At 41.1% G+C, this 27,468-nt stretch overlaps 1 protein-coding gene across 1 annotated transcript in view; it reads left to right on the top strand.

The window, feature by feature from the left end:
- Positions 1–27,261, top strand: part of TRIM71 (tripartite motif containing 71) — a 57,934-nt gene extending 30,673 nt beyond the window's left edge. The window contains exons 2-4 of the mRNA XM_075022504.1: positions 11,693–11,860; positions 22,453–22,587; positions 25,421–27,261. Of these exons, the coding sequence (XP_074878605.1) occupies positions 11,693–11,860; positions 22,453–22,587; positions 25,421–26,872 (1,755 nt within the window). The 3' untranslated portion in view covers positions 26,873–27,261. The remainder of the gene's footprint in view (positions 1–11,692; positions 11,861–22,452; positions 22,588–25,420) is intronic.
- The last annotated feature ends 207 nt before the right edge of the window (positions 27,262–27,468 follow it).

Genomic DNA, 27,468 nt, shown 5'->3' with positions numbered 1-27,468 from the left:
TCGCCCATTTGGAAATAAGTGAGAGGCAGGTAAGTGATTAATCTAGAGGTCTTGCTTCTGCTCTGTTGCCAGAGAGGCAAACAGCTAGAGATATATGAAGACATACTTAATTGTCCATCAGGACTAGTCTTAAATCTTCAGATAGAAATAAAAATGTCTCTCATTTTGTGTTAATGGCTTGTAAACAAAGGTTTATCTGTTGTTCTTACTGTTCTATAATGATGGAGAAAAAAATTATTCTGAGTCAACACTTCTGACTTCCCAGCGGAACACATCTCCTTATTCTTAGATGTTTTTCTTTTATGATTTACAGTATCTTTTTGGCAGCAGTTGTGGCACTGTGTCATCATATGATAGATGGACAAGAATTTACTCATTCACTCGCAAGGGATTAAAGAGTAACCTGTAGTAGTGTTTGTTATATGATTATTGAAATGCCCTGTGGCTGTTAAGACAGCTAGGTCTTCCAAAACAAACATTAAATACTGGAGTTCAGTTGGAAGTAGTAGTGCACTAGCACCCATAGGATAACACTTTCGTGAGGGGTCTTTCATAAAATGTGATTGTATAATCCTCCTTAAAATTAAGAGAAATTGTAACAAGCATATTAATCTAACAAATTTAGTCTGGCATTCTACTACAAGCAGCAAAGCTTTGATCCTCAAGGACAACATTGTTTCTCTGAATAAGATACACCAGTGTATGTGTCAAGTCCTCTGCTGGGAGCAGATAATGATTATTTTTGACATGGATGGTACAATTTGATGATGTTAGCTGAAGAACCCTGATACAGTATGTATATAATATGCTTTTAGAAGCTACTGCCTGGGTCTGGAGCAAACCCAATTTTTTTTTTTCTTTCAATGCAATCCAAATTTGTTTTTGCTTAATTAAGATTCCTCATTTATGAGGAATCCCAACCAAAACCTCAGCATGTCGTAATTTTTCTTCCTGCTCTGAAACATGTGTACTTAAGCTAGTAAAATTTTTACACTTGCATATTTTTAGTCTGTGAGCATTTGAGAGGATGATGGTATAGAGGGAGAGCTTGAATGCTTTTTGAAATGATACCTTCCAAATGTTCATGTTAGTCATTCTTGGGTTTCAGTGAAGAGACGTTCCTTCAAAGGCCTTATTCTGTAAGGACTTGGTATATGGGTATATAGTTGTTGTAAAATAGTGTTTGGGACCAAGTAAGGCAAGAGGAGCAGGGAAGGGAAAGAACAGAGTGGGCCAATTCAGTGCTGCCTTTGTGCTTTCCACAAAACCTGTTCCACATAAGCAGTAACTGAAAACATTGCAGTATAAAACACTTGGAATGGGTTTATATGTCAGTTTTCCCAGACAACAGTCTTGCCTGTATTTCCTAATAAAAGGCTATAGTTGGTCATATTCACTTTGACCTGAGTTTGATGTGCATATGGCACTGGTGGTAACTGGACTTGTTTAATAGGCATGGATTGTTTCACAATTAAAGAAGGAAAAAAAAAAATTAACAGCCCCTGCTGTGGGGGTTCAGTACCATGGCTGTTCTTGTTACAGCTTTCCTCTGAAGACAGAAGAGGTGCAAGGCAGAAGTGGGAGGAACAGCAGAACTGGGCTGTTCCCATTAGACATCCAGGCTGCATCAGCAGCCAATGCCTAATGCTGGGGTGGTGGGGGGAGAAGGAGAAGAGAGAAGGATGATGCTTTCTTCCCCCTCTTCTGCCTCACAGGCTTGGCCAGCTGGGCAGTTTCCCACTAAGAACATGTATGTGAGGAGGGAGGAATTCCTTCTTACAATATCCTAGGTGACAAACTTATGCCATAATGCATAAATTTCTGTTACTGTTACTTGTTTTTACTCAGCATAGTTTAAACTGCTGTAGGACCGCTATGGTTCTGTTTCTAAATTTAAACTGGTAAAGGTATTTAATTTTTTGTATATGTAAGAGTCTAGGTCTTAACCACAAGGAGTCATTGCAAGCAGCCTAATCCCTTCAGTAATTGCTATCTCTGTAGTGATACTAGCTTGCATAATGCTAGGTAAATCTCTGTTGAAGAGCTGATACTGGAAATGAGGGGAGGGACAGTGTCTTGTTACAAGTATGTGGACTGATCTTGCCTACCAGGCTGTTACTCAAACTGGAATTACCAGAGTCTAGTAGTCCTGGTGTTAGATATCTGAATGCTAAATGTATGTTAACAACCCTCTTTGTTAAAAGGACTTTGAGATTTGTTAGTCTAAAAGTTGATATATTTTTTTCTTCATTGGAAAAGGTATAAAGAGATGCTTTTTTAAGTCTGTAGGGATTATGTAATGTTATTAAAATGATTTTAAACAAATGATCGAATCTAGCCCAAATAGAGTATGCACTTGAAGATAGAAATTAAAGATGTTGAGCTAACATCATGCTTCTGGTTTTATATTAATGGTACTTGCATATAAAAATGTCTCTGTCTGAAATTTATTACTTTTGAGCACTGTTCTCTACTATGACTCTGGGTTCTTGTGCTCTTTCCCTATTAATGGCAGTAAGGCCACACAAGCAAGGGGGGACAGCTAGATAATAAAGCTGCAAAGTGGGCTCAGAATTTGTAATTGCTTAGTTTTCTAGAATTCTCTAGCTACTGCGTTTTGAACTGCAGGTTAAATCTACACGGTGGTTAAACTATGGGAGTTTTCAAATATGCACTTTCAATCTTTTTTCTTGTAACAAAGTACTAGATAACATAATTGAAGCATTAGCTATGTGAAAGAATAAGTGCAAACTTGTGTTCTGAAGAATATTTTTCTGAACCAGGATTTCTAGTACTGCTTAAAAGGAGACACCCCCCCCCCCCCCCAAACCACCAACTCCAAAACCCCACATGTGAAACAAAAAACTGAGGTAGAACCTATCACAGAGTTAAAATAGGTAAAGCCACAGTTTCTCTGGCTAAATGTGTTCTTTCTCCTCCTGTTAATTTTTTCCCTAACAATTGAGCATTATGAGTTTAAGATGTCTAGCCTGATAGGCTTTCTGACCCCCCAGAGAATCCCTCTAAAAATATTAATGGGAATCTGTTGCACCAAAGTAAATTTTCTTGGGTAGTGGTGGTTTGGCTACAGACTAGCTCTATAAGAAAATTAATGCTACAAAAGACCTGTTTGTGTTGGGATCAGGAAACTGCTCTGGCAAACTTCATGCAGCCCATCAGCTTAAGATGTTGTTTCACAATTTGCTTGTCTTCGGCATGAGGACTAGCTGGCCCTTGAGTGAAATCTGGGAACTTTAGAGTTTGTTTCTCTTCCTACTGCCTTTCTCCTTAGAACAAAAGGAATAAGGTTTGTTTCCAGTATATTAAGAGACAAAAATGTTTTCTAGCTATTTGTTTGCAAGGCATATAATAGCATCCTTGCCGTCAGCTTTCCGTGCGAAGGTCAATAGTTGCCAAGGACCTGAATGGAGGTAGTGTTCTCTGCAGTGGTGTAGGAACAGCATGGAGTTGAGGAATATAGATTTTGAGAGGTGAAGCCTATACTGATGTTAGTCACAGAGCAGGACGCGGGAGCCTCGAGTGTACCCTGACCCTTACTCTAACCCTTCCTGAGCATAGAAGGAAAAATTTCAAAAGCTCTAATGCTGAGCTGTGCAGGAAAAGTGAAAATGTGTTGCATAAGGAGTTTGCAAAAATGTTGAAGTTTGTTGGTTCTCTCTAAGAAACAAAACACCATGTGCAATAGCAAAGCAATTGTCAACCCAGTACGATTTACAGCATCACTGAAATCAGGGCCAAGCTTTGGCTGAGTACTGTAAGACACTAGCTCTTCAGAGAGCTGAAGAGTTAGGGAGGCTCAGTGAAGGATTTGCAGAGACTTACAGCAGTGACTTGGACAGATGGGCTTGACAGTGGAACTGGGTCCCGACCCACTCTAATGTCTGCTTCCACAGCAGGCTATTTGCTTGCTTGCTTCAACTGTTGAATATTTAGATCCACCCACTGTCCCCTGTGCCAAGACCACCCTGCTGCTACTCGTGTCATGTAGATTTGGCATAGAAGCTGCTTTTAAACAGCTAATGAGTTGCATGTTGAAGCACAGTCTGGTCTCCCCTATTGAAATCTGTAAAAGAACTGGTGATAAGTCAGCTAAGTAATCTACTAGCTACTGATACTATTGCATCTTTTCATAGACTGACCATGTTACCTGCTTTAGTGCCAAAGCAGATGCTGTGACTTTCTTAAATAAAGGTAGTGCAGATTTTCTTGCCCCAAACAATTTCTTTAAAAGAAAAATTGTGGAATGTAGACTTATTGTAATGCAGTAATTAAATGATAGCCCATTGTGGGATAATTACACCTGTGCCACCTCAGTATTAACATTAGAAGTATACTAAGCCTTGCTTATCCCTATTTAGGAAGAACTGGAATGATGAGTTAAAGTGGATGTGAGGTGTTCTTTCCAGTCCATCAGGAACAGGAATCTCTGAGGTATTACATTAGATCAGCTGACCAAGTTACCTTGCACCCAAGAACTTTTAGAAAGCTAGCTGATGAGATGTTAATCTTCAAGTGCAGGGCAAATTCCAGGTGAGTGGTGCAGTGCTCCCTCCATACTTAGAGTGGCTGAAGTGGGGGGGTACTGCAGCTGGCAGAGGTGCTGCTGGGAGAAATGCTTGGGATGCTGCAGTTCCAGGTGGGTGGCTATAACCAGGAGCTACCATCATCATGTGAAGTTTTATTTATAAGATTTTAACTCAAAACACAAAGGATGCAATGTTATAGCACACTGGAGCCAGCAGATCCTTAAACCAGCTCTGTCAAAGGTGTGACTTCCTGTCTTTTAGCCCCCGTTTGCAGCCTGTTGTCGCACCATTACAGTGATGATTTGGCCTTCAGAGCAAAGTGGATCTTGACTGTCACTTCTAACCCAAGTCCTTTTGAATTTGCAAATGCTGTTTACATTGGCAAAGACAACTTAAATGGTCTCTGCTCCACTCCCAGCTGTCTGTTAATACCCACTGGGTTTTCTAAACTTGATTAATGGAACTGTGTGTTTTCCAAAAAAACCTGATTTTAACCTAGACGGTTTGACTGACCCACTGTTGGCCATGTCACCACTCTCTAAAATATGCAGCTGCTTTTACTGGCTTCATGACATCACAGCAGGATTGAGGAAGGTAAACATCAAGAATTTTGAGAGTATGGTGGTCTGGTTTAACAGCCTGTTTAGCTTATCAGACTCAACTCCGGTTGGATACTGTTCATCCAGTTAGAACTTGAGATGAACACTATCAATGAGAAGACTTACGCTGATTTCCAGCTGTGAGTTTGGTCAAGTACCAGAGCTGAACCATGTGGCTTAGTACTGTAGCTCAGCTAATTTTTAATAGACGGTTGTCATCAGATGTCTCCATGTCCTTAGTTGTGGGTTCTTCTTCCATTTTGCTGGCCCTACTGCTATTCTGATCCCAGGGTGAACTGATAGAAAATAAGTTCATTCAAAAATTAATTTTCTGCTGTTTGTAAAGATCTCCAAATCTCTTCATGGAGACTGGAGGAGGAAAGGAGGAAGGCAGGAGGTACAGGGCTTCCTCAAAGAGTGGTTGTCGGTTTAACTGTGGAGTGAAATGACAGCCTTGAGCTGTGTGTGGTTTCACATTGGGAGCAGTGCTGGTTAGATTGGGGGTTTTATCAGTGAGCTTTCTTCCCCCTCGTGCTGGGCCAAGAGATACCTGTGTGGCTGAGAAACTGGAGCAAGGAATAGAACCCACTGGAGCTTCTGGGGAAGGAAGGGTATTAGCACTAGTGCTGGAAAAAAATGCATGTGGAATTACAGCTTTATTTCCTACAAACAGATTTGCATGAGTCTTAAAGTCTTCTGTTAGTTGGGCTTTTATTCCAGGTGGGGTAAGGAAATCAAGCCAAATTTAACAGAAGGGCTGAATGATCCTCTTGCACTTGATGAACTTCTCTGTTCATCCAAGTGGCAAAGGAAGATAATAAAAAGCAAACTGGTTTCATTAATCCCACTTGGTACAACTTTCTGTGCATACTGCATGCCCTATGTAGTATAGGGCTGTAATGCTTCAAGGTGCCCATGTTCATGTTCTTGTAGAAATTTTATTATTAGAATATTGACTTGAATTAGAGAATTAACTCTTGTCTGCTGGGGAGACCCTTCTGGAGTTGGTGTACCATTTTCCATTACCACTGGATGCAGTGAGGAAAATTGGTGTTAAGCCAGTCTTTTATACACCAAGAGCATTTAAGTCAAATCACAGATTTTAAGAGTAATTTGATCATTAACTGGTACAAAAAACCATGAGGTTTTTAAGTATCTCTGAAAGTGAAATGTTTCAGGTATACTGGGAAATAGCCTGTAGTTCTGATGTGTATCACATGGCTTGCGCATATCTTCAGTCTCTATATTAGTGCAGAAGTCCCTAAAATGCTACTCTGATTGTGGTGTGAAGCACATTAACTGTCATGAATTGCTATTAAAATGGAAACTAAGGACCAGCTTCTGACAAAGTAAAAATATTACCCCTTTCCACTTGCAAAGATTATCTGCACCAAAGTCTGAACCAGTCATCCCAAGCAGTGTATTTATATGCTGTTTAAAATAATTGCTGCATGCATGATACAGGGAGCCATTTTTTTCTCTAGTTCAGGGGTGGACGAACAAACAAACACCAAAACAAACAAAACACAGTGCTGAGGGAGGAGGACCAAAATTCATTGGAAAATTAGTTTATACTAAATTCATAGTCCTCTAAGCCTTACACACTACCTAACAAAGCCACTGGTGTTTGAGTTATTGTCAAGGGAACTAGATAATAAAACACCTTTAGTAATGGAAAACTTTAGACTTGACTATGGTAGGTATGATTTTTTTGGTCATAAACTCAAACTAACTTAACTTAGAAATGCTGTACTGAAACTTTTCCAAAAGCAGAAACCAAGAGGCTACTGTTTTGTCTGTAGATTTTTTTAATTGTTGGTTAAGATTACAGGGTAGCTTTTAGAGCATCAGACTTATATTTTAAAATAATGTGACCTTATGTATTGCTGCCTTGTACAAATCCTTAACACTGTAGGCTTAAATAAAATCATTGCAATCTGTCATGACAGAAAACAAACGCTTAAACATGGTTAGATTTCATATGCTTTGTTGACAACTGTGTGCATATATGCTCTTAAATGTGCCCTGAAATGAAAGAAATCAAGTGGTTGCAAGCAGGGAGGAGAAAGGCACTGAGTATTGCTGAAGGAACATTTATTTAAACACAGGTTAAGGATAAGCCTTCTCAACTGTTTTTTCTGCTGAATTCTCCTCTGTCATGGTGCCTACTACATTCCATTGCTTTTGTCTGGGCTTGGTATTTGGGAAATTTTGGTGAGGGCTGGAAGGTGGGGGGGCACTCTGGAAGCTGGTCAGCAGTAAGGAGAGGAGGGCTGGTGTGGGAATTGTTGAGTGGGGTCAGGGTTTAACTTTAGTGGCCATTCATCAGATGATGATTGATTGCTGTGCAGTCCCAGGGGACGTTTAACAACATCTCCGCCCATCCCCCTGCCCCCTTTGAAAGCAGATGGACCAAAAAATGGGGAGAGCGACACCCAGGAATTCCTGCTGTTGTAAAATGTTTTTACGGTGCACTGTACAGCCTTTCCTGAAGCAATCACATTTATGGCCTTGCTGTTGTATTTCTTGGGCTGCTGTGGCTGTAAAAGATGAATAGCCCTGTAATATGGTTCACTGATTCTGTTTAAATTGAAGTAGGCTCCCTTTATTGTTTTGTGTCTAAAATTGTATGCCACCAATTCAGAAATATTTCCTGTTTGGGAAATAATCAACCCATAGCTGATTTATTTTAAAATAAATCACTTCTAACTATCCCTAAAACTATTCCCCTCTTGCTTCTGACTTCTCTCTTCATTTAATTTTGATGGAAATTCTAAAATACTAATTAATGTAGTGAAGCAGTTTGCTAGATTTATCATCTTCTTTTTTTTTAAACTTGCTTATGAATCTTTTTTCCCTTACTAGATAGTTACCAAAATGGGTGTCAGAAAGGCACCAGTTTTTATCTTAAAACAATTGTACTTTTACTTAATTACTTAATAATTACTACAGAAAAACAATTCATCGCATGCAATTTACACAATTCTGAATTTCTTTGAGAGGAGAAATCTGTCTCTGCTTTCCTCACGTTTCTCTCTTTCCTTGCTGCCTATCAGAACATTTGTGTGGTTTGGAAACACCAGTGTGTTTGAAGGTTTTTGCTTATAAAACAGTTTTTTCATACATTTGAGAAAATAAGTGAAATTAACAGGACAATAGTTAATTTACAGCTTGATGGATCTTTTGACTCTATGATCTCTGCCTCTTCAGATAAGGTGGAGGGGGGGAAGTTCTAGGACTTTCCTTGAAGTACTGTGTTTTGGGTTTTTTTTGGCAGGTGTGTTTGGTTGTGGTGGTTGTTTTTTTTTTTTTTTTCTTTAGCTGAGTATCATAAGCTAATCTCTGTTATGGAAGACTTGGTATTACTCTTCCCTTCCTTCTCACAACCCCTGCCCATCCACATTTCAAGACCAGTCTTGTTGTTTGTCATATAAGCATAGAAGGAGCAGTATGTTGCTATATTAACAGTGCAACTGAAATGTGGGGTGGCATTTTCACATTGCTGAAATTGGAAGAAGGGGGGGGGCTCTGCCAACCTTTTAGGTACACTACAAGGGCATCAAATCTAAATTGAGAACACAGTCATCTATTGTCCTACTTAAATTGTTGGTATGAATTTTTTGCAGGGGATTGTTTGTTGGGGGTGTGTGTGGGGGAAGGAGGATTTGACTTATTTTCTCCCCCTTCTATTTAGAAACAGGCATAGAAACTTAATCTAGCAGTACGTGACCTTTGTGGCCATGACCTAGGGATTGGGATGTGAGCAGGCTTGAGTTTAACAATAAATGCCTGGTTGTGGTTGCAAGTGCAGGCAAGCTGGATGCTGTGCTCCAAGCTCTGTTAGCCTGGCCCGGCTGGCACAAATCCCCCTTGCTGTTGCACCATGCACAGCTGGGTACTTTCCAGTTTAATTCTCTGGGAGTGTGGCCCCACTGCTGGTGGAGCTGACGTACAGCCTGTTGGGTGCTCCTTGACAGTAATGAGTATGTGAGATTGACTGCAGGAGAACTGCTCTTCTTGTACCTCTGCTAAGCTTGGGGTTTCTGTTGTAGACTTTTGTGTCCAGAAGGGAGTTTCGGGGGGGGGGGGGGGGGCGGTGTCCCAGTTTATCTTGAAGCTAGCTGAACTTGCAGTTCTCTTCTGGTGGCTAACTCCCTTCCCCACTGAGACCAGAAGGGATTATGCATTTGTGCTTTCTCCTGTGTGTATTTAAGGTAACCATTTTAAATAACAGTGTAATGATGGAGATCAGTCCATCACTGTCTACTTTTCGCCCAAGCCTGTCAATTTTCTTACTCTCAGATTTAAATCTTAAGTTGTTTTCACCATTTTGTTTACTAAGAAACAAATGTGAGGCTTTATCAATGGCTCTGTAGTATTTACGCAAGACTTTCCCCTGCCATGTCCTAAGTAATCTGCATATTTCTGAAATGAGATTATCGCTCTTGTCTCTCTTCATTCTAAATTCAGGAGTGATGTTTTCCACCACATTTTGGTGGGTGGCAAGAGACAACTGAACAGCTTAAACTTAGTTTCTCTTTGGTTTGAATGGCTAGATGACTCTTTACCACTGGATGCTGTTACCTTGCAGCAGGAGTGCTTGGGTGACAGGACTGATCTGTGGTATTTTACCAAGCTTTTGTTTCTGGTGTTGACTATTTTGGAGGACTAATAACAGATTTAACTTCTGTTCTGGACTTCTGTTCATATGGTCACCACTTTCCTTTCAGCTGCTCTGCTTGATTGAGGCCCCAAATCCCTGCTGTATGTTTTTAAAGTATATCGGATTCATATGACTTAACTTGATACCCTGTCTTGGTTTTCATTCTCTCTCAACTTCTCAGTTGTTTAACTGGAGTCATTCAGCAACATGTAATAAACATTCCCTGTAATTTCAACAGGAAAATTACAGAACTGCATGAGCAAGTGAACATTGTATACAGATTTAGACAACCACAGTGTAAAGACAAGGAACCCTCTAGTTGAGGGAGATGATGTATTTGAATAATGCATTTCAGAGCCAAGGCAGCTTTTTACTTATAAAAGATGGAGGATCTGAGACACTGCTTGGGGGTTTAGTAATTGAACAGAAGAAAAACATAAATCTGTTGCAGTTTCCCTACAGCAAAAGCTAACTTGGAAAAAAAAAAGTTTTAGTAAAATCTGACATGTGTGCATAAACACACACATACCCCTTTGAGAAATTAATCCATATACCACTTCAGCTGTTGCGCTTATAGGAGGTTAAAATGTCACTTTATGCAGCATAGGCAATCTGAGGGAATCACCTGTCCTGTCCTCCCCCTTCCTTTTGAGGGAGAAGGGAAAGGGGGATGTTATGCACCATATCATGAACTGTTAGCTGGAATCAGGAGTGGCTGGATGACAGCTGTGAGAAGACAGGCATATCAAACACTTGTCGAATCTTTGTTCTGCTCTTGCTCCATTCTGTGAGGTAGATTTCAAATAGCTGGTGATGGAAAAATTGTTTGTAGTATGAAACCTTGTTTGCCATTGTATTTGCCACTTGACTCTTCCATGGTAATCTATATTCTCTAACATTACACTCTAACAAAAAATAGTGTATGTAGTTAAGAGCAAGACTTTGAATACAGAACTTTCTTGTGTGAAAGTGTTGTACTCCTTCACTTGCATCTTTGAAAACAAGACAGCTGATTTCTGCTTGCCTCTGAGAAAACACGCGCCCATGGAAGATGCTGTTTTTGTGTGCTACTTCCCTCTACTGGGTGGAATGGGAACAGTTATGGCCGATGAATGGATCCAACTTCATAGGCTAACATCTTGGTGTAAGACTTTAATTGTGATTTGTATATAGGGTTTTAAAGTGCTTTGTGAATAGAATGGGGTTTTAGTGGTTACCCACAGTTCACTGTAACATTCAAATGCTCTGATAGGCATGCTAATGATGCAGTCTTGTTTTCCAACTTAAGCATCACTAACATAGAAAACACTGTCATAGCAAAGGTTTTTTTGCTTTGCTGTTGGGAGTGGCAGGAGGGAGCCTTGCCTACTACTGTCACTGCTCTGAACATGAGGGATTTCTATATTTTGAAAACATAAAGGATGGTTATCAGCATGCATAATTTTTTTTTCCCCTTCCAGAGGGTGGGGTGTGCTGGTGCTGCAGTTCTCCAGTGCATTGATTATTAAATGATCCACTTAAGAGAATGTGGTGTTTGTGTATGCAGGAAAAGTCTTCACCTGAAAATTGCCATAGATGACATCTCCAATCTGCAAGTGTTGGCAGATGGCTTCCGCTCTTAAGAGGAGCTGATGTGGACACTCTTCCTAGTATTGTATTGCAAAGAAAACAATGACACTTCCATCTAACTGAGACTATGATTTGGAGCTTACTGGGAAGGATAGCTCTTCCTCTGTGGAGAAACTATTGTGAAGTCTTTGCCTATTGCTACTGCCTCTAACCATCTCCTTTATAGTTGAGCTGTTGGATCTTTTCACATCCTCGTTCTATTTTCTCTTTAATACTTCATTAGATAGTGGTACAGATTTTTTTTTTTCTTCTAGGTACTGCATTTCTACTGTGATACTTGCTCTGTCCCCATATGTCGGGAATGTACCATGGGACGACACGTGGGTCACAGCTTTATCTACCTCCAAGATGCCCTACAGGATTCCAGGACTCTCACCATTCAGCTCCTGGCAGATGCTCAGCAAGGACGACAGGCTATTCAAGTAAGATACTCCCAACCTGAGTATTTTATTTCCCTCTCCTTCTTCCCCCACAGCTTGTTACAGGGCAAGATGTCAAGGCAAAAAACTCTCTGCTTCTGCTGTCAGTCTTCTCAGCCCTTCTGTTCTCTCAGATCTCTGACAGAAGTGGCTGTGGAGCTGAAAACAAAGTGCTGTTATGAGTTTTGCATTCTTGCAGCATAATCTTGTCATGTAAATCACAATAGATATGAAGCTCTCTACAAATGCACTTGAGCGTGAAGAATTTTGAAGAAAGTTCTGATCTTGTATAGCAGTGCCAAGCCTGGTTTTGTTTTTACAACTGAGACTTACTTCAGCTGTCGTTCATGCCTGTACAGCATCTAGCACTGTAACTACCTATGGCTCTGGTTATGTCTTCAGTGTTGCCACCAAATATAAAATACTAATCAGCTGTTGGATTAGTGTGAAACTTCTAACCTGCCTGTGCAGAGGATCTGGAGCTATCCCCATGCAAGGATTACTCTGCACACACAGATGCATGTTATAACTGCCTGTTATTGCATTCTACTTCAGCTGTGTTTTATAATGCAAATATAAATACCTGGCAAGAAATGGAAGGAAGGTTAGCATAGTACTTCAGACTACAGAAGGAATTTACATAGGGAGTTAACCTGCAGGGATATGTAGATAGTTACTTTTGCTGAGTAATACCTAGTAGTAACTATTACATGGTATTAGCAGTAGTTTTGCCTGTATAAAGAGACTTTGGATGGGGAAGGCATAGTGGGAAGCTTCACTCCACACTACTACCTTCTAGGTTTTTTGGCCTCAGATGCTCTAGATTTGAGCTGGATATTCTGAAACTCAACACTTCTATGTGATTTAACTAACAAATTTTTTTGAGTAAACATTGGTAGAATGCCATGTATAGGAAGTAAACTTACTTTCTGAATTGGCTGTACTTTCCTGGCATGTACATGGTACAAACAATAATAATTAAAAAAACCCAAACAAGCCCGTTGTCCACCCATCATTGCTTGTTTCTAGTAGATGAGGAAGTAAGTTTGTTCAGTGGAACAGGAGCAGCTAACTTTTCTCTCCTTAAGTCTTTGCACCTGTGGAATGGAATAAGTATTAGGATGGTATAGATAGTAAACTGTTGTTGATGTCTCCCTTTAGTTTGTGATGCTAACTTGTTACAACAGAACACCAAACACCAAGTTTTTGGAGCTGGGTTTCAACTGCATCTTAGGACAGAGTCCTGCAAACGGTAGCTTCTTCCAAGATTTGTTTAAATTGGATCATAAGGCTCTTCAGCAGTATCCATACTGAAATATTTCACATGTCCCCAAAATGAGCAAGAAGGAAGGGATTATTCTAGTTTAAAGAAGCTCACTGGTGCAGTGTTCTGAATTTCTCCAGGCTGTCCTAGACAAGGGCTTGTCTGTTAGTAATTAAATTACTGCTTTTGACCTCCAGGGCTCTTAATCATCTAACTTGGTGCAGATAAATCATCTAAGGAGGGACTGTCTCTTAGAGTAGAAACTAGCTGAATGTCATTGAGTACCACCCTGCCACTATTGCATGAATGCTTTTGTTCCTGCTTGCTTCCTACTGGGTTTACTTTGCTCATTCCTCCCCCATTTTCTTTTGGCTTTTATGTTGGAGGCTCCTGCCGTTGTGGTGAGCTGACTACTTTATGATGGTACAGGTAAAAGGTGGGTGGTACTGACTATGCTCATGTAACTCAAACAAGCAGGTTAACTGAACTTTGTGCAGTTTTGCCCTGGTTTAGCTAGAGCCCATCCAGGTTAAGAGGCTATCTTGCAAGTGTTAACTGGGCAGCTTGTGTAAAGATTCTCTAAAATGAACCATGCTTTTCAAGAACTGAGTTGTTTTATTAGTTTAGTGGGCTTTTTAATCTGAACTACTGTACAGCAAAAGGGTAGTGAGTGAGCAGATCAGTGATAAAGCTGAGGAGGTAGTAATCTGTGTGTGCATATGAAGGAATGGGCAGACTGTACAATTCAAGACAACTACTTACCTAAGCAACATCAGCAACAACTAGAAGAGCATGTGATGCAGTTAAAAGCGGAGGTGCCTGACTCAAAGGTTGATGCAGGGAGCCTGCTGTGTAAGAAAATTTCCATGGAGCAGAGCTTTCCTTGTTCTTGGGATGATAGGGCTGTGAAGCTATGTATTTATCCTAGAGAGGAGACAGCATGTCAGCATGAATTTAAAACAAACTTTAAAGTAATTAGAGTCTAAATTAAAAGAAATTGGCTTGAGTGCTTTTCTTAAAGTTTGGAAGCAGTCAACAGAGAATTAAATGCCAGTACAAGCTGCAATATGAGGAACATAGACTAGAGCTCATAGATACTCCTGTACTAGTAAGTCTTTCTTAATAGACTCTGAAAGTGATAGCTCTCTGACACAAGATGTTGAGGATGGATGAGGAGGGCTAGTTGAGAGTAAAGGGGAAAATGTGGAATTTGAAGGGCTTTGCAAGAGAGAGGAAATTGAGCCATGAGTCAACTGGCTGGAGAGTATCTGGTTAACCAAAGTTGAAGGCTTTTAGGAAGAAATGTTTATTTAAACTCTTCCTGTGGCTTTGGAGGAAAAATTGTTTTTCAGACTTCAAAAAAAAAAAAAATGCTTTGAATTGGGACACATTTCAGCCTCTTCATCCACTGAAGTCTTATGAAGTCTGTCACTCCTGGACAGTCCAAACCTCACTTTTCAAAGGAGTTGAAGTCCTCTGTAAGAAATAGTAAGACTGGCAGAAAGAGGCTTGCTTTTTTTCCTCAGTGAAGTTCTGCAGCAATGGAAGGCTTCCCTTGCTTTCCTGTGCTGGTCCTGGCCTGGATCATGCGTTTCTAAGCCTGTCCCTAATACCAGAACTTGTGCTTGTGTGCCTGAGCGGTGAGCTGATCCAGCTGAAAGGGTAACCTTTCTATGGGATTACTTTTTGGCTTGGTCAGCCCCCTGGCTGGTTCACTGCAGTGCTACAAGGACTGTTGATGGTGCCAGGGAACGGAGCAGAAACACCCAACTCTGTTGCTTGTAGGACCTCTTTCTTGTCTCAGTGGAAAGCTATCCTCCTTGCTGGGATACTTTCCTAGCCTTTTCGGAGACTTGAATTGATTCACAGGATGATATGAGAGCCAAAGCTGACAGTTAGATTAATGGGGTGGGGGGAAGCAGGACTGCTGCCTTCCTGTACAGGGAGCTTGTCCTGCTGCCTTGTTTTACCTCATGAATGTGAACACTTAGCTGTCTTCTTTCAGAATTTTTTCCAAGGACTGGGCCACAAACTGAATGTAAATCTGTTACGATGAAAGATAGATGGCTTCTTCAAAATGTCATGTTCTTAAAATACATCTATACATGTGTAATTGTATATATGTATGTATGTGTGTGTAATCTAATGCACTTGGGTAACAGTAACGCATTGAGTGCTCGTTCCCATTTAGGGTCAATTTCCAGGTGAACATGCTAAAACATAATTTGATCTGTTCGTGTCAGTTGTCTTAAAAGTGGTTTTATTGGAAAACAAATAAATTCTTTCCTAGCTGAAACCATAGCTGGTTTTGCTGGGATCTTTGACAGTGCAGGCTTCCACATTAAATTAATGCAGTGAGACTGGTCATGCACAGAACAGAGAGAGCCACTCTCTTATCTACCAGCATGTGAAAGGCTTAGGCCTTGGTGGTAAGGGGGGTCAGCCATTAAGGCAATGCCTCTTCTCTCCCAAATTGTGGGGGGGTCATATGAAGTAGGTTAACACCTTTATTCTAGGGAAGGTAGGGAGGCAAGTACTGTAAGAAACTTGGCCAGCCAGAGGAGGAAGCTGATCCGTTGCCTTGATCCTCTGCCCCTTCAGTGGAAGCTTCCCTGTGGGTTGCCGTATGGATCCATGCTGCTGGGAGGTCGATACCTGAGAAGGATGGCACTGCTGTGCTGCAAGGGATCGTTCTGGGCTTGTCACATCGAGTTAGCTCAGGCACCCTTGTGTGGGGCTTTGAAGTCAGTCTTGCACGTTTGAGAATCTGAAATGAAGCTTTGTAAACAAAATGGAGTCAATTGTGCTTTTCTAAATCTAGGATTTATATCACCATAAGTGGAATTTCTTTATACTTCTAGTTTTTGTTTTGTCTTGTGTTTTAGTGAGTTCCTTAGTATAACAAGTGAGCAGATGGTTATCGGGGAAGAAGATGGATTTGATGTGTCACTGTCCAAACTACTGTTCTGCCTAAAACTTAGGCAAAAAGTCTGTTCTTGCAGTACAAACCAAAGTGACTGTTTGTTGATTTCTGACATGAGTTAACCTGGCCTCTAGCCCTCCCTCTATCAAAGCTTCTTTTAAAATTCTCTTTATGTGTGAATTTTTCTTTAAGTGAGGATATTTTAGTGCTTTACAGTTTCTAGGCTGAAACCTTTGTATTGGTCCAAATACTGTGATTTGTGCTATAGCTGCACCAATATTACTGGAAAGCCACTGCTAAGCCTATTAATCCTAGTATTTTTACTGCAACTATACTTTGTATAGGATCTTCCAATTATTTTTTCTAGTATAAGAACATTAGGAAGTCGATATCAAGTTCTTGATGCTGGAGAAAGCTGGCTGTTATGTCCTAGTTGTTTTATCCTGCTCTGAAACAGTGATAAGTAATTGGAAAAGTTCTGTGAAACAAGCCCTCTGTACCTTTTTGTTACCATAAGGAACTGAAAACAAACTATTTATGGATGGAACACCTTCCATTTGGTGGAAGAGGGCTAACTTGAGATACACAGAAAGGTTTCCTTAAGTTTTTTATATTTAATGTGCTTTTAAAAGCTAGAGAGGGATTTGCCAGAGAATATGCATCTCAAAGCTTTTTCTCTTCTAAGTAGGATTAATTTCCTCTTAAATTCCTTAGTGTTTAAAGTGTAAATCCTCCGTATTGAGGTAGGGAAGTGTGTATTTAAGGTTCTTCAGGTATTACCTGTGGTCCATTCACCCCTGAAATACTGAAGGATTCCTCTGGAGAAAATAAAGTTTGCTTTTAAGTTTGAATTTTCTCTCCAGAGGTTTGCACCTTCACTGGAAAACTTAAACTAGCAAACTTAAATATTGGAATTAATGCCTGAAAAATTATATCTCCCTCCCATCTTTGGATGGATGGATTTAAAAATCCAAATGCTTATGCAAGCTAGCATTGAGTTGCAATACAGTTACCATAAGAAGCCTTTGCATATCTCATGGTGCTACCACAGTGGCATGTTGTGCTGCAGTTTGTTCAAATGGATAATTTTCTGAACTGAATTGATATAACCTAACATCATGGCTCAGCATCTGGATTAACAGGCTCTACTGTTTCAGAGACCTAAGTTAGCCTCTTTAAGCAACTGTATACTGTGTGGACATAACTGGACACATTGATTTAATTTGGGTATCGGACTGTGGAAACCATGCAGTGAGGGCATCAGCACCTTTACAGTAGCTCTGCAGTTCTTGTTTGTAGTCCGTCAGAACACATGCTCTGTAATGTTTGGTTTTGGTTTTTTTTGTTATGTTTTGGTTTGTTTGTTGTTTTGTTTTTTTTTTTTCTCCTGGAGTGTTATATGCTTCTGATCATAATTTTTTGTTTAAAAAAGCAGCACTAATGAAAACCCGGAGTAATGATATTTCTAGAACATTACATTTAAATATTCCTATGGAATATTTAAGGTAAGATTAAATTGTAGAAAGTTTTTTGTTAACTTGAGGCTACAGTTCTTAATGTCCAATAGAAGACCGGAAATGTGAAAAATGGCTGAAAATTGCCATTCTACAAAGTGGCAAATCCCGATTTGGGCCTTTCTGTAGTCAGCCCAGATATCCAGAAATGCTGCAGGTTTTATGGTACCACTTTGCCACTTCTGGCTCTTGCAGTTGGTTTCTTCAAAGCTTTGTGTGTAGCATCAGTTGCCATGTCAGAGCCACTGTAGCAAGCTCATTACTAGTTTTCCCCCCCAGGTGATTAAATGTAGCTAAAGGGGCACTTACAGAGGTGCCCACATAAAGGAGGCTTGCAAAGGACTCCTGGGGGCCAACATGACTTTGCTCTTCAACTTTTACTCAAAACTGGCTGGAGCATGTAGGAACTGGCCAGGCATGCCAGGTCTGCTGTCTTGCCCTGGAAAGGACTGTTTGATTTAGCATTTTGTATGTAGGCACTGGCACCGTGGGTGCCAGTGATACTTTACGTAGGGGTGTGTTTATGCAGAGCTAGGTCTAATAAGATGTAAGATGCTGTATGAATTATAGGAATAGCTACCTTGAGGTATTAACAAAGTAGCCTTTTCTGTTTGTACAAAATGTCCAGAGAATAAAAACTTTGATACCTGCACACTTAATAATCCTCATTAAATGCTTTGAAATCTGAAAGTACAGGTAATACTGCATGCCATTGTCCTCTTCTGCTAAAGTGTGTGTTTTGAATATGTTTTGCTGCTATTTGGGTAGATTTATAGAGAAGAGCAAGAAATTCTGAAATGTGCTGGTAGCAATAGCTAGTGATGGATGTCTGCATTGCTTTCCTTCATGAAAACATGCTTGTCTGCCCCACTGGAAGCAATATGTGCAAGGTTTCCTTTGTTGTGGCCCACTGGAACATATCACCTGCACAAACACTGTTACTTAAATTTTACTCTGACAAATTAGAAATACCAGTTTCAACCCTGAAGTTTTCAAGATACATTGCAAAGTCTTTTTTTCTTTTCTTTTTTTTTTTTTTTTTTAAACACAAGGCACTGGTGATATCTCTAGTAGAATGGGGAGTGGTATTGGCCATCTTGGGGCCCCTAAGAAGGTCATAAGTGAATAGGTACAGCTGCAAATAGGTGATTTACTGTATCAGCCAATAGCAGGAAACAAAGTAGTTGTTCTCAATCTCAAATTCAGTAACCCAACATGATTCTTTGCTAAACACAGGCTTTGTCTTCTGTTTCTCCAACATGTGAACTAGCTGACCATCTCATTCACTAGCACTGGAATAAGTATGACATACTGTGAGTGGAGTGCATCATAAAAGCTGCTTTTCTTTAAAAGGATTTGTTGTTAAAAAGGTTGTGTGGTGTCTGACCAGAACAAGAAATGCTGCTGCTTAACATGTTTCCTAAAAAGTTGACCTCTCTGAGACAAGTTCTGCACAGGAAATGCCTGAAGAACAGCGGGAGAGAGTTATGACAGAGCTGTTATATCTTACAGTAATCAAAGAGAATAAGGGATTTCCATGTAAAGAAGGCTCCCAAAAGTTGTACTTCAAGCTCTTTGCTTTTGCTTCAGATAGATAACTTGCCTATTGCTGTCCCCCCTACCCCTGCCACCACTGTCTGCTGCTGTGTTTGATGCTGGTTAGCCTTCCTAGGATGCTCTAGCCTGTTATGGCAGAGTGCAGGATCATGTGAATTTTACCAAAACTTTACCAATACCCTGGACAATATTACAGCCTTAGTGTTTTAGGCATGTTTCACTCATCTGAGCTGTTCAGACTCCAGCAAGTAAAAATAAATCCAGATAGTGATATGAGTTGTTGTGCTATTGAATATAGTTACTTGCCCTACCATAACTGGTTCCTACAGACAAAAAAATCACAGCATCCACAGGGAGTTAATACCTCTTCTGCTATGATGGAGTTCTTGGAAGATGGACTCTGGTTTTAGTGAAGAATTGTGAGGGAAGTTGAGATTGCTCTTAGCTATAAGGTATGAGGAGAGCATACACACAGATCACAGTCCTAATGGGTACTGTTGTACAAAAAGCTCAAACAAGTAAATCAAGACTTTCTTGCTTTCATAGACATGCTTGCTAGAATTGGAATATGAGTGGATAGCATAGTTACCCTAACACTTCTCAAGGAGATACCTGTTTCTTTTTGAAGAGAAGGAGGGTGTTTTGCTGTACTTGACCAGAATCCAGGTCTCTTTTGGTAAGAAATACATACATTTTCCATGCAGTAGAAGCTGGTTCTGTATGTGAATGGCAAAGTAGAGATAGTGGCACAGTACTCTTACATGTGGACTCTTCCAGCTAGGACTGAGACTTACTGGCTTTTATGAAGCCCTAATCTGTGGCCAGTTGTGACTTCATGTCTGCTTTGCTAATTGTTGTAATGAGTTTTTCACTTTCTGTCAACTCTAAGTGTTAAGTCAACTTTGTCTGCCAGAAGCTTTGTGTGAAGGCAGGTCAGGTCTGCCTCCAGTGGGACTGGGATATTTAGGCTGTCCATGAGTTTGAAGACATTCTCTGTTAAAAATGTAGCAAAGGTGACTAACCTGGGAGTTGCATGAGGGAGGAACAGCTGAAAGGCATGCTCCTCTTGACAGCCCCTCTGCAGCACAGGGCTTAGTAAGTACACTCCTCTTTTCCTCTGCCAGTTTGCAAGAGACTTCTTTGGGTTAAAGATCAGAAACATTGCCTTGTCTTATTTTCTCAGCATTGTCTTCATCTTGTCTCCAGAGACTAATCACCCGATCAAGTTAGGAGTCTTCCTTTTCCTTTCTGTTCTCTACTCCTATGTGACCTGGAAGGATACATCCAATTCAAACTATTTGTCTTAAAATAACTACCTGGAATGAAAATGTCCAAGTAACAGTACACTTTAGTTTTTATGTTTTAGCATTGCCATTGTTGGCATAAACTAGATGCTGTTGAACTTGCCAGATCACACTTTGAAGATATTAACACCTAATTCCATGAAAGATAACAGAAAGCCCTGTCTGACTTTCTAGACAAAGCTGGATCACATTGGGTAGTTCATAGATTGTTCCATCAGGTGGTTCTTAGATTGGTACATACTCATATACATAAGTAAGCTGAGGATATTTGCCATAAGGCCCTGAATATACAGTAAAGCCTTTAAATTACATTTTTGCCCACTTTATCAAGCCTGCATTTCTGAAGATAAAAGATGTTTTCTGCCAGAGCATTCCCTGGCTACCTAGCCTGAAACAGCTCAAGTTCTGAAATGGACCAGTTCCTCAGACCAGAGTGAGGGAAAGGTGTTGTAAAGTCTATCTAAAATGCTGTATTTAAAAACAAATACCCATGGCTATTTCTGTGGCTTTCAGTATGTAATGTGGAAAATGAAGGCGAGTTATGTTCTTGGCTGTCAAACTTGTCGAGCTGCTACAGTCAGTGTAGGGCGTTGGTAGGGGTTTAGATGTCTTGTGTGTGTTGCTTAATATTAAAATTCTAGAAATAAAATACTATGATATGCCAAAATTACGAAAAGAGAAAAAAGTAAATGCTTGATGGTACACTCACAGAATCACAGGATGGTTGAGGTTGCAAGGGACCTCTGGAGGTCTTGTCCAGCCTCCCAGCACAAGCAAGGACACCCAGAGCCAGTTGCCCAGGACCATGTCCAGATGGCTTTTGAGTATCTCCAAGGAGGGAGACTCCACAATCTCTCTGAGAAACCTGTGCCAGTGCTCAGTCACTCTCACAGTGAAAAAAGTGTTTTCCTCATGTTCAGAGGGAACCTCCTGTGTTTCTGTGTGTGCTCATTGCCTCTGGGCCTGTCACTGGGCACCACTGGAAAGAATTTGGCTCTGTCTGTCCTCTTTGCACCCTCCCTTCAGGCATTTGTATACATTGGTAAGATCCCTCCTGCTCTTTCTCTTTTCTAGGCTAAATACCTTCACAAACCATCATTTTGTTCTAGAATTTTGTAACTAATAAACTAGTATCTTTCCAAACTCTTAGAGGCTCACAACCTCATCTGCATGTTAATGCTGGTTCACTATATGACAAAGGTGTTGAAAAGACTCAGTTAACTGATGCTATTGAACCCATTAGGAACTGTGATCCTTCAGATTTGCCTGCTCTTTGTCTTGCTTGGTTTTATGCCCTTTTCTGAAATATTTTGTGAAACTGGGAGCACTTCGGGAAGTATTTTTTCAAGGAAACAATTTTTTTTCTTCAAGGAGAGAAGAGACATGTTCCTGCCAGATGTGTTCTGCGTATTTGCAGAATAATACTACACAATGTTTTAAAAATACTAATATTACAGGGTTATATTAGAATTTGGTCTCTATCCAAGGTGTGAATAACTTTATGAATGCTTTCTAATGTTAACCATCTGATCTTTGTTTTTTCTTTTAAAATTTATTAACTTCACATTCTGTTAGGGGTATTTATCTGTGCAGCTCAGATGCATAGATAAAACAGTCCGTTCCCTGTAGTGTCATTTCTTACTAGAAGCAGAACCACCGCAACAGTCTGAACCATTCTGAGGGACAAGACAAACTGAGTTGTCTATATGTAGGAAAACATGAGTATGAATTTCTGTACAAGTCTTTTGTTTGAGTTCATACTAGCAGCTTGCTGGAATTGCACGGGGAATTTAGTCCTGTGGTGGTGGTGCATGGTACAACGAAGGTGTAAACTCCATGTAATAGATGTATTAAAAAAAATTGTCAGTTTTCAGGCTCTGATGTATGAGATGGGCAAAGGCCTGGTAAAAACCCAAGAGTTGTCACTTTCTGCCTTCACCTGAAAGCATAGTCAAATATAAGCAGCAGTCCTGATGCATTTCTGATTGGTTTGGTTGAGCCCTAAGTGTGTTGTCTTTTTTTTTTCTCCCCAGCTGAGTATTGAACAGGCCCAGGCTGTGGCAGAGCAGGTTGAGATGAAAGCTAAGGTGGTACAGTCTGAAGTCAAAGCAGTGACTACTAGACATAAGAAGGCCTTGGAAGAGCGGGAGTGTGAGCTGCTCTGGAAGGTATGCACCTTATATTGGTGGTTTCAACTGCTGACAAGTGTCTTTTTAAACTGAGAAGATGCTTTTTAACTAGTACATGGCCAGATTCCGATATCCTCCTAAGGAACACTAAATTCAAACACTACAGTTTACTGAAAACTCATTTTTTTCTGTAGGTAGCAGGATGCTGGACTGTGGCCCTAGTTGGTTTTGTGCTGAAGGTGTCTCTTAATCTGAGAAACTGGTTGGGTTTTTGTAGGGACTACTGTATCCTCAGACAAGCTCTGCCCCACAGGTAGGGTGGGCACTCCCCCTGCTGGCTCAGCAGCTGTGCCTCGCATCTCAGTACTGACTGGAGAGGGGATCAGATCACCTTTAAACACCTTGTTTAAAGAACACCTTTAAAACCTTTTTTAATATGTACCTTTAAAACCTTTTTAATATGTTGCTGTAGAATTAGGTATGTACTATACAGGTTTTCTTACATGATCCACTTCTCAAACAAAGGAAGGGAGCAAAGCTGTGTAGGCCATGTGCTTTTTTAGAAAGACTAGTAGAAATTCTGCAATACTAACTTTCATTGTCCCCACACCTAAAAGCTTACTTTACTCTCAATCGAGGTAGTGTCCCCCTGATTTTTTTTTTTGACTAGTAGAAGAAAAGAATTATCTCCAGCAAGAGTATCTGCATAGTCCCAACTCCTGCACTCCAGCCACGATGCATGCGTGGTATTTTGAGAGCAGGAAAGGATGTAACAGCAAAGTCTCTTATTCTGGAAAGGTAACTTAGTGTCATGGATCTTCTCTGCTTGTTTAGCACAGATTAGTTTGGATTGGCCCTTTGGGTCCCACTTGTAGAATTGAACAGAAACCCTCTCTCTGCTGTTGGATTAGGTCTTTTAGATCAGTGAGTCAAACTTGTCCTATGATCACATGATAGCTAGTACTGGTATGGGGAGAAAAAACGTGCCATCAAGATAGGAAAAGTTTAAGATTACAATGCGAATGCTTCTACAGTATGCTTTTGCACCAGATAAAATGTAGCAGGAAACCACGTGCTGTGTGGCCACTGCCTATGCTAGCAGAACCAGGCAGGATGGCGTGTACATGTGGTTGGTGAGGAACACGCTGCCAAGAAGCAGTGTCATCTTGCTGAAGTACTCCTCCCCTGCCTCTTCTCCATCAACGTTGTTTGGAACAGTAATTTTCTGGTTTAATAACTGTTGCCAGCAAAATGACCACGCTGGTAAAAGTTTATTGTATGGAACTACTCTAGCTACAGTGAGACTAATAATCCACTAAGAGAAGTTTGTTTTTCTGTAGTTCTTTTATAAGTGTCAGTGGCAAGATTATAAATGCACTTTATATAGTTACTGTACTTCTGATGCTGCTTTTTCTGAGGTATTTGGATTGAGGGAGATGAGTTCGCGTTCCACTGTTAGCCTTCACCAAGAAGCTTGGCAGCCTTCTCTTTTGAGGTATTCCTAGTACAGGAGAAGTAAGAGCTGCCCCTAAATCTATTTGTATCCCAAGAGGCTGCATAAATGTACTTTATTGGAATGTCTGCACCTAGAGCAAGTTCTCTTCAGGTTATAAAACTTTATTTTAAGAAGGAAACTTGGTGATGGTAAGTCATTCTAGCAAAAAGAGGTGAATGTATTAATCCCTCATGTGAAATGTGTTAGTGAATAACAATTTTGGGTACCAAAGCTGAGGCCAAGGATTAAGATGAGACCTAAGATTAGTAATCTTTGGAAATCTATTGGAGGAAGCATCTCTGACTTTTTAAAGTCTGGTAGAACCTGCATGCCTGAACTTTAAATGAAATGGTATGTTTGTACATCTGTTAATCTAGTCAGTGTATAACCAAGGAGTCTTCAGACAGTGAGTTGTTCCTCATTAAAATACATTGCTGGTATTGTTCTGCAGCCAAGTAGGTATTCAGACTTAAGGAAATGTATTTTTACAACAATAAAACAATTGCAATTTTAATTAGTTTTACAAGGCAGGTGTGTTTGCCAGATGGTTTAAAGTGATTTTTCACAAGTAAAGATAACACACACACACACACACACACACACACACACACACACAAAATTATATAAAATAGTTACAAACAAATGACCTTTGCTTGGGCTTCAGTACCCTGAGCAGGGACTGGCAGCAACCTTTTGTGTCATTTGAAGTGACATTACAAAGTGTCCTGTTGCAAAGCACTATCTTGGCGTGACTGCCAGTATTTGCAAGAAAATATTAAAGTAATTGGACCCTAAAAATCCCTGGAGATAGGTGTCTGGTATTATCCAGTCACGTAAAAACAGTTCTGACAGGCAGGGGAATGACAAGAGCCCATGTGCATCAGCTGATGCTGACTCCTAGCCTCAGTTTTGTGTGTAACAGCCTACCTTCTGAAATCAGTCTTAATTCTGGTTAGAGAAGCCTCAGCCTCTGCTCTTTCTTGAGAGCCTGCAGTAACCTCTGTCCTCCCTGGAGTCTAAAAACCTCAGATGATCTGTCAAGTACCTTGCAACTAGAAAATAGAACAGCATTTGAGGAAGCAAATTATTATTAGTAAGCAAATGGCACTCTGATGCAGCAGGTCTGCAGAGTAAGAATGTATGATTTTGGCTGGAGGATGGGAGAGAGTAATAATCCTGAATTTGGATAAATAATTGCTTGTTTCTGCTTCTCTGCATCACAGCTTTGAGGCTTGCTCTGCAGTTCTGTGTCAACATGCTGCAACAACTGCACAACTGGTTTTCATGTAGAAGAGTGACATGAGGAAACGTTTCTGTGTTGCAGGTTGTCTTTTCTGATGTAAGTGTGCTTTTCTGTCTCCCCTGTTCCTCCCTTAGGTGGAAAAGATTCGTCAAGTCAAGGCTAAGTCACTCTACTTGCAAGTTGAAAAGTTACGTCAGAACCTAAATAAGCTGGACAACACCATTAGTGCTGTTCAGCAGGTCCTGGAGGAGGGTCGTACCATGGATATTCTTCTGGCTCGGGACCGCATGCTGGCTCAGGTGCAGGAGCTGAAGAATGTGAGAGGCCTTCTCCAGCCTCAGGAAGATGACAGGATCATGTTCACTCCCCCTGACCAGGCATTGTATATGGCCATTAAATCCATGGGCTTTGTCAGCAGTGGGGCTTTTGCTCCTCTGACCAAAGCCACCGGGGAAGGCCTCAAGCGTGCGCTGCAGGGCAAAGTGGCCTCTTTCACAGTGATAGGCTATGACCATGATGGTGAGCCTCGCCTTTCAGGAGGGGACATGATCTCTGCAGTGGTGATGGGCCCAGATGGAAACCTTTTTGGAGCAGATGTCAGTGATCAGCAGAATGGGACCTACCTGGTCAGCTACCGTCCACAGCTAGAGGGAGAGCATCTGGTATCTGTGATGATGTGTAACCAACACATTGAGAACAGCCCCTTCAAAGTTGTGGTGAAATCTGGGCGCAGCTACATAGGCATTGGGCTGCCAGGGCTCTCCTTCGGCAGTGAGGGAGACAGCGACGGCAAACTCTGCCGTCCCTGGGGGGTTAGTGTAGACAAAGAAGGCTACATCATTGTGGCTGACCGCAGTAATAACCGCATCCAGGTGTTCAAACCGTGCGGGACCTTCCATCACAAGTTCGGCACCCTGGGCTCCCGGCCGGGCCAGTTCGATCGCCCCGCCGGCGTGGCCTGTGACATCTCACGTAGGATCGTTGTGGCTGACAAGGACAATCATCGCATCCAGATCTTCACGTTTGAGGGGCAGTTCATTCTGAAGTTTGGGGAGAAAGGAACAAAGAACGGGCAATTCAATTACCCATGGGATGTGGCCGTCAATGCAGAGGGCAAGATCCTGGTCTCTGACACAAGGAACCATCGCGTTCAGCTATTTGGGCCCGACGGCGTGTTTCTCAACAAGTATGGCTTCGAAGGGGCACTCTGGAAGCACTTTGATTCCCCCAGAGGTGTGACTTTCAATCACGAGGGCCACTTGGTAGTGACGGACTTCAACAACCATCGCCTTCTGGTCATCCATCCAGACTGCCAGTCAGCACGCTTTCTGGGCTCAGAGGGCACCGGGAATGGCCAGTTCCTGCGCCCACAGGGAGTGGCGGTGGATCAAGAGGGGCGCATCATCGTGGCTGATTCCAGGAACCACCGGGTGCAGATATTCGAGTCAAATGGTAGCTTTTTATGCAAGTTTGGCACTCAGGGAAGCGGCTTTGGTCAGATGGACCGTCCTTCAGGTATAGCCATCACCCCTGATGGCATGATTGTTGTGGTCGACTTCGGAAACAATCGAATTCTCGTCTTCTAATCTGTGTTTGAATTAGGAAGAAACTGTCTCAGGGAAATTCTTCTAAGAGAAAATGAAAAAATACAACGTTGATTCAAACCTACCTCATCTTTAATTTTTTTACAGATGAATGTACTTATCTTTTCTGCAGGGAGTGAGCCTGTAAAGTTAAATTCTATCTACCTCATTGTCCTCCCTTTCTTCCCCAGTTTCTCGCCCCTTCCCCATCCCCACACACTCACAGTTCAGAACATTTTACCTCTCCCCCCGATGGGGTTTCATGCACAAACAAGTGTTGCTGTGCACATTAGGTGGTTTGTGTGGCAAGTTCTGTAGACTTAAGCCAAAAAAGGCTCTATGTAACTTTTTAAATGGAGAAAATGGTAGTAGGTGTTTGTAGAGAATTTGTGTTCTTGACCATACTGCAGTTCTGTGGGTGGGGACATGGGAGGGGGGAACTTTTGTTTTTTGAATTGCTGCTGCAGCAGAGAACTTTTTCCTGTTCTCCTTTTTATACCTCAGTGTGTTTGATTTACTGGTGAGCACAGCGTCTTGTTCCCAGATGACTTTGAACATTTTGTGAAAGTGAGTGGGATTCACTCGCCGGGAAGAGCAAG

The sequence above is a fragment of the Buteo buteo genome, chromosome 2, assembly GCF_964188355.1.
Source record: "Buteo buteo chromosome 2, bButBut1.hap1.1, whole genome shotgun sequence".
NCBI classification, from domain to species: domain Eukaryota; kingdom Metazoa; phylum Chordata; class Aves; order Accipitriformes; family Accipitridae; genus Buteo; species Buteo buteo.
The sequence above is the reverse complement of the archived record's forward strand: the minus strand, read 5'-3'. Positions and strand labels throughout refer to the sequence as shown.